Here is an 8,234-nt window from a genome sequence, read left to right as displayed (position 1 = left end):
AATTACAATATTTAGTCTACTAGTCCAGGCTTAAGAAATCACATTACAACATAATTTATGCCCAATTCAGATTCCTTCATCACTAAATACAAAACAAGAAATGTATACAAAAATTAGTGAAATACATTCTTCCATTCTAAAGGCCTCAACTACAAATGTTGTCAAGAATTGCTCCAAAGAAATCATCTCAATATACCTGCACATTGTAAAAAAAAAAAGTCATTTTATTATTAAGAACAAAAGTTCTTGCCACCACAACAACAAACTTACAGTCTTTTCTTAAATGATACATTGAAAATACTTATCTGTTTTAGTTCAATAAAATAAGAGTGCTATAAAGAAAGAGCTAGGGAATTTTCAGATGAACAATAAAATAAGAGAGAATTAGTAGAGAATTTCTCTATGGTGATGAGTCTGATGACTCAAAACAGTCAGTTGGGACTGTAGATACTATACTGCTATATATAAACTATCATATTTAATGATATTCTTTTATTCTTATATATAAATATATATAAATATCTATCAGTTTCTCTGCCAAAGCTAGCTAGCTCATGTTTAGAAATCATTTACATAAGAAACTATACATGACCCTGAAATTTTCATAGTATTAAAACAAAAGTGACCTTCCAATTTGAAATTCAAGTTATAAATGCTAACCCAAATGCTGAAAAACAAAATCATATTTACAAATAAAATGAAGAGAAATAGATCAATGGTGCTGAGAGAAACATGTATTTTGGTAATTTAAGAGATGAACTCTATCTCTAAACAGAGAGATACACCACAAAATAACCAGATCAATACGATAGGTGCAAATAAAAAGGCAACACCATCTACAGAAAATAAATCCAAAACAGAAACTTTCAATCAACCATTTACAACTGAGCCTACAGCACTTGAATAAATAAATAAGTGCTACACAGGTCCAACTATAGTCTATGATATAATCTAGTTCTCTAAAAATCATTGGATATAAATGCAACTTAGTACACAATAAATAGATATTGTAACAAACAAACAAAAGTTCATGTTAAATACCTCCATTCTCCTTGTTTTGTGGATCGATGTAAGAATCAGGGAGTACAAAGATAACTCCAGGTAGACCTGTTCAAGGCAAAAAGTTAAGATCATGACTATTGAACTTCCATAAACTTTATCACATTAAACTACCATTAAACTTCTCTGACTCTTCTTCGGTCATTACAGCTTGAAAGCCTGTGTAAGTTGTTGTGCTACAAGCATAAATTTTCTTTTTGCCTCCTCCATACTGTATCCAAGAAAGCAATTATTACAAGGCTAAATTATTTTGAATACAAATCTAATCTGGAGTACAAAACTAATAACATGTTACATGTCTTGAGACATAAAAGAATTTGCATAGGCCCTTCAAACTAATGTAAATGAAAGCAAATTATTATTATTTTTATATAAAAAAATGAAGAAACAGAAGACAAACCCAATATCATAATCAATTTATTATCCAACTATTCAAATTTTCTCTCCATCCATAGGGCAACATAAAATCTTTTTCCAAAAATCGGTGCCAGGCCGCTGAAAACCAAAAATTTATATGAATCATTTTGCTAACTAGCTCTTTCAGTACAAAAAAAAAATATTTTTAAAACGAAAAGATTCATGACATATAGTTATGTAGAAAAGAAACAAAGATGAAAACATTTTAAAAAAATGTAATCCCATTCAGGCCACCCCAACCCCAGGAAGAAAAAGTTAAAATACATACATCCAAATAATTCAAAACATAAATATATAAATGAATAAGAAAAGCCCATTTGATAATCATTTACCCTGGTACATAATGAACAGAAAGAAACCAATAAAAGGCATTACCCAAAGAATAGAATTCATGAAAATTTCTACTCATTTCTAATCTTATAAAATACAATAATAGAAGAAAAAAGAAAAAAAAAAAGGGGGGGAACATATACCATATAAATATATATATGTATATAGACAGAGAAAGGGTGAGATTAGACCTGATCATCAGCTCAATGAAGTGAATAAATATTAGTAAGAAAAGCATTTGCCCAATTTAAAAAGGCTGAGAAAAAATAAACATAAATAACTGATTGATTTCTCCAACTTCATGCGCTAAAATTTCTCCCAAAAAAAAACATCAGGACATAAAAATACATTAAACATTGAAGTATTCAGTATTGAAAGCTTTGCAATTATTATTCAATAAACAATACTAACTTGAGAATCATGCTGGTTATAGCCACTGAACTGGGGAGCAAATCGAGCTAATTTTCCCTTGAAAACACGTGGTGCAATTGTAGTTCGCCCTGAGGACCATAATTTCCTCAACAGCTCACCAAAGGCGATTGTAAGCCCACCCTGCACAGCTAAAATATACTTTAGAAACTGTATAAGCACCAGACCTACTTAAAATTCAAGTTATCCCCATAAAAAAAAATAGAAAGAAGATAAAAAAAGAACTAAAACCTACATGCATTCCCAAAGGATTTTCAGTATTGATCTCATCTTTGTAATCTTGCAAGAAATACTCAATAAGAGGAGGCGTGTGAACTAAACATTGCAGGGCACTGTTCATAAAGCAAGTATTTCCCAGATTCTGCAATCCTGCCAAACCTCCCCTTTCTCCTTTTGTTGACCTGTAAACATCATATCCATCATCAATATCTGAGAATGATGAACTTACAGCATTTCCCTAATATAAATTAGAGCTATATCCAGTTGAATGGCCATTTGACATTGTAGGCCCCCCAGCAATTGTAATTGAAGACCTGGATGGTTCTATAGATACCAAAGCCAACTCATTTCTTGTTGAATCTTTGCCGAATGGAGAAGCATTATTTACATCTTGCACCTCAAGAAGAATCTGCATATAAAGAATTCATCAAGAGGGTGTCTTTAGTCGTATTAAAAACTACATACCCACCCTACAGTCAGAGACAATTCTTTTTGCTGGGTAGCTGGTGATACTGTCACCATACTTGAGGAATGTGAATGGCTAACTAAATTAACATGTATAATACAACAAAAGCCAGATTTTCATAGCACTTATTACATTAATACTCAATAATGACAACCAAATTTCAGTTTAGGGTAACCTTAGTGATAACTTCTTAATTAGTTTGAACAAAAAAAAGTGCATGAATAAGAAGGAAAAGTCTCCATGACAGAAAGAGGGAACCAAGTGCAGGGAAAAATAAATCAAAGAAATGTTATGATTCGAATCAATGATTTAAATAATCTTCAGCGTTATCAATTACTCACTTCTTGATCCATCTGCAAGTTTGCCTCCTCCAAAGTTTGGTTTGAGTTACTCAGCCTTGAATGCTGCCGTTTATTGAAATAGTCCCAAATAAGTACCTGACATTTAAAGAAAGACTACAGTTAAAAAAATTACTTTTAAATTAAATAAACAAAACCATACAACAATAACAACAAAATAAAAAGAACCTTTTCTTTTTCTACTCCATGAAGGCTACACACCCTCTCATAAAGCTCCCTTGTAGAGGCTTGAAAAAATAAAACATGTTAAAACATTCTCATTGCACGAAATCTCAGAGACCTTTAAACCAAATAGAAGCTCTACAAAAGAAAATTTATTTGATACAACCTGTAATTAGTTTTTTTGGAAATTATATTTCAGCAGAGCTTAACTGTAATACTACAACTGAAATTTAATTTTGTTGATATAAACTTTGAAACCCAAAGATTATCTATAAATATATACATATGAAGAACTACTAAACACTTAAAAATATATGTTTAGTTCAGCCACGCCGAATAAGAATTTCCAATCAAATCACCACTCATATCAAGTTTAGATTAAGAATCAATACCCACATCACCCTACATACACATAAGTTAATATACAAAATTAACCATGTATTAATGGCCTAGTTAATCAGCATAAAAATGGAGCAAAAGCATTAGTGCTATGTTTGGTAGAGAAGAAAGATAGGAAAAGGAAAATATAGGAGAGATATAAAGTTGGAGGGAGGTATAGAAAGGAAAGTATATTTACTTCTTAGTTGTTTGGTATGTAAGAATGAAAGAAATTTTACTTATTCTAAAAATACTATAATATCCTTAAATTTTTAATATACAATTTTTCTACAAAAAAGGAGGCTCCCTAATTAAACTACCTTAGACCAACATAAAGTAACAGATTAGCTAAATATATATGTAACAACAAAGATAATATATGACAACAAAAAGACACACCATAAAGAAAATAGGGGCCAAAAAAAAGGAAGAGAAATATATAAATATACCAAGACAATAGTCTTTCCCAAACTTGTTGGGAAACTAGAACATAGTCACGTCCTTCCTCCAACATTCTACGAAGCTCTAGTTCATCACCATCACTATCTTTGTTATTTAGAACTATATCAGAATTATCAATCTGCCCGGGTCTATTTGCACTCTTTAAAGTAATAACATCCATATTTTGAGATCCAGAAGACTGCTCATCAACCAAAGATTCAGCCACGCCTTGCTTCGTATATCTCTGCCAGCTTGAAAACCATCTGTGCAAAAAAAAAAAACAATATTAATGGCCAAATGAGATCTACTAAAAAAAATGAGTGACGCTAGCCCAACACATGCACTAGTAACTGTACTTGCCAATCATCTAAGCATTCTACACTTTTTAATTTTATATAAGAAGCATTTACCTTTATTTTAAATAAAGTGATAAATCCATGGAGAAGATACCGGATTAATTTTCCTAATCAGAGTTCTTCCATTGGTTTTTTTTACTAATAGAACATAAACAAGAATTGTCTATTGCTTTACCAGAGGTTCAAAAGAAGAATAATTGGCATGCAAGGAGCAAGATATTTGCTAAAATAACCAAATTAAAGTTAGAACTTAGCAAAATAATCTCACTCATTTTGCACTAAGCAACCATGATGATCGCTCAGCATAAATCATGGTTGCTCAAATGACCATGATGATCGCTTAGTATAAATTTATGGACACTGAAAAACTATGAAATTATTATGCAAATGATATTTTTTAAACTTGGTTTACTGATAAAAAAATTCAAGAGTCATTCTTACAAATGACTCTTCAAAAATTATTTGCAAAATAACCTTTGTGGTGGCTAAGCAAGCATATTCTATTACACTGACCAGCTATTATGGTTGCTCAATGTAAAACCAACGAGTTCATTTTGCTAATTTCACTTTTTTACCTTGTTAATTTGGCCCAAAGAAAAAAAAAACTCAATTTTTAATATAGTCAACAATTAGAATTTCATAGAGTTATTCTAGATGATACACCCACATGTACGAAAACCAGGATAACCCAATAAATAAGAACATAACATATATTGCCTTTACTTCACATAAAGCAAAATTTTATGAAATTATTTACTTGCACCAAGCAAAGAAAGATACTAGGATTTTTAGTTAAACTAGGCTCTGAGAGCCACAAAATATTCGAAAACCTAGCCAAACATCCAATAGCCCACAAATAATACATGTCCATCTTGAAACTATTTCCCCAAAAGAAAGAAATATAACAACGAGTAACTAGAAGACTGGGCTTGCAAAACCTAGTGCACTCATCAGATGTTTTGAACTTAATTAAAAATCAATTATAAGTTTAGCATCTAATGGGGCAATATAAGCATACTTTGTTTCAATATGAACAATTAATTAAAGAAAACAATCATAAGTACATCCAGAAATTCGAAACCAAGCATTAAGAATGCAAAGTGGAAAAAAGAAATCTACCTATTTGAAATAACGTAGTACAAATTGCCTTCCTGCAAATTCTTCTCAGATTGGTTGGCCTGGTTAATTATCATAATAGAAATCAGTCAGTAGCCACTGGTTTTTCTCTTAGCATGCTTATCTAAACACTGAAAACAGCTATCCATGCAATTTTTCTTTTTCTTTTTTGAAACTAGACACCCCCACCTATTGGGGTCTAAGAAACAATAAATAACTCGCTATGTAAGTGCCTAAGAGGGACTCGAAGCTCATATCTTATTGGAGCAAACCTCATGCTATAGTCAAAGAACTTAGTTTCTAAGCCTTGATTATCTGCTACTTTGGGAGAAATTCCAAATTTGTATGAAGAAAATGCTAGCAATTTATAGAGTGAAACTAACAAAAGATTGAGGAAATTAAGGCACAGATCCTTAAAAGGTTGTTGGCCTATTGCTTAGTGATGCTTTGTAGAGAATAGAGTACGCACCTGCTAGCAGTTTAGCTCGTGAAGAAGAAACAGCCAACCCTGGGATCAATGTGCCGTCATCAATTTCAATCCCCAACAAATCCAAATCTAAACTTGAACCGAATACAAGTTTTGATTCTAAGGATGAAATCTCCTCCCGAACAGCTGAAAACATGGGGCAAAACTTAGTATTACTTACGGACTATAGTCAAAGAAAGAAAGTTCAATACAAGAAAAGTATAATGAGAATGCTTGTAAAACATGTCAACATAGAATCAGTAACGAGAAAAAGTAGTACTTTTAGCTATTTCTAACCTGACAAAGGTAATTGGACAAAAGCCCATCTATCCCCAAAAAGATTATACGGAAGTTCCATTGGGAAAGGGTTATCTAACGCGAGAAGCGGCTTAGCTCCTTTCTAGTAACCAGGATGACGAGTATGTATAGTCTCAAATCTTTCATCCAACCATAACAGCAGTGATACACACTGAAACAAACAAACCATAAGAATGCTAGACAGCATAGTAGAATAAGAAAGCTTCTCAAGTTCACTATGTATTTAGCTAATCTCACTCCAAGTTAGCTAAGTTGAAATTAACAGCTTTATATATATGATTAGTTGTGTCTGTATACCTGTTGGCTGTTTGAACTAAAACTGGAGTTATGCACTAACTTGATAGGTTGTGACAGTCATTTTAAAGATGGAATCTCCCAAAACATCTTTTGGGTTTATGAAGGCTTGGAAGATATAAAAAGAGATCTTTGCTACTTAGTTCTACACACCAAAACTCATTCTCTTCATGCTCTTTGTGTTCATTTTATAACTTAATTTTGCCACTTTACAAGCTATCTTTTTCTTGAAGTTGCAATATTACCATATATTTTTAACAACGTGATAGGAGAGCGTAAAGTTAAACAAAAAGAACTATGCATACCCTTTTACTAGGAACAAGTTTTATACCAAGCTCATTACAAGCCTTTGTTATAATTGTCTGCATTTGTGACCTAAAATCCAATAAAAAAAACCCATGAAACTCATAACTCTAAACTGAAAAACTCATATGATTGTTGAGACCAATAAATATACCTGAAGTAGCGTATTTTATCAGGTAAAGGAATACCCAAATCTTCACTGATTCCCTCAATGGCATCCTTCAAAGTAATACTATTGATCACATTATTGGGAAAGTACTTAGTATATTGCAATGACAAAGACTCATCACAAACCACAAGCTCCCAAAGCTTCTTCCCTCTGATATTAAGAATGGGTCTTGAGCAAAAATCAAGCTCCCATTCCGTAAGGCTATTGGGATTCGTTTCAGGGTCGAGATAGCAGAGCTCGACAGTTGGGCCATCTTCTTCTTCTTCCTCCTCCTCAATTTCCACTTCTTCTTGCATCGAAACCGAGCTTCCTGAAATGGAACTCAACCCCCCGAAACAGCGTAGTTTTGGCCAGCTTCTGGGAGGGTTCGAGGAGAAACTGAATGGGATTTTAATTGGTTTTGTGAAGTTGGAAATGGGTTTCTGAGATTGAGTGATACTAAAATCTAAAATTTCTGGTAAGGAACGGTAAACTATTCACTCAAGCATCATTCAAGACAAAAAATCCAAATATACCCCTCAACGACGTAAGCCATATACCCAGCCACCATTTTCTTCCTCTGCAACTCAGGATCATTCAAGCTCCAGCTTGGTGCACACTCGGGGCTCTACAGCGGAACGGGTATAGAATCGCGCCTGGTGGTGGCTCGCGAATGGAAGTCGCATTGGGTCAAAGGCACACAGAAATGGGCTCGCACCTGGGGTCACTTGGTTTGGGGGTTGGGTTCACAGGTGCTTGAGATTTAGAGCTTGGCTCGGAGAAAAATGGTTGTGAGGATGGTGATTAGGTGGTCGGAGCTGAAGCATGGATTGACTTCGGAGACGGAAGAAAACGAGGGAGTTTTTCTGAAAAAGAAGAAGGAATTAGTAAAAAATATAAGGTAGGCGGGTTCCCAAAATAAATTACCGCCCTTTTTTTCCCACACACATATATATATAAATATACCATAGCT

At 33.3% G+C, this 8,234-nt stretch overlaps 1 protein-coding gene and 1 pseudogene across 1 annotated transcript; both read right to left on the bottom strand.

The window, feature by feature from the left end:
• Positions 1-1,800: 1,800 nt before the first annotated feature.
• LOC133779366 (ubiquitin carboxyl-terminal hydrolase 10-like) lies at positions 1,801-2,976 on the bottom strand. The gene is made up of 5 exons (XM_062219337.1): positions 2,920-2,976; positions 2,789-2,863; positions 2,471-2,692; positions 2,218-2,358; positions 1,801-1,809 (listed from the first exon to the last, which is right to left on the bottom strand). The coding sequence occupies exons 1-5, from the start codon at positions 2,974-2,976 to the stop codon at positions 1,801-1,803; spliced, it is 504 nt and encodes a 167-aa protein (XP_062075321.1).
• A 2,870-nt stretch (positions 2,977-5,846) lies between these two features.
• LOC133780542 (protein TAB2 homolog, chloroplastic-like) lies at positions 5,847-7,808 on the bottom strand (annotated as a pseudogene).
• Positions 7,809-8,234: the final 426 nt, after the last annotated feature.

Source organism: Humulus lupulus, chromosome 5 (assembly GCF_963169125.1).
Source record: "Humulus lupulus chromosome 5, drHumLupu1.1, whole genome shotgun sequence".
Taxonomy (NCBI): domain Eukaryota; kingdom Viridiplantae; phylum Streptophyta; class Magnoliopsida; order Rosales; family Cannabaceae; genus Humulus; species Humulus lupulus.
The sequence above is the reverse complement of the archived record's forward strand: the minus strand, read 5'-3'. Positions and strand labels throughout refer to the sequence as shown.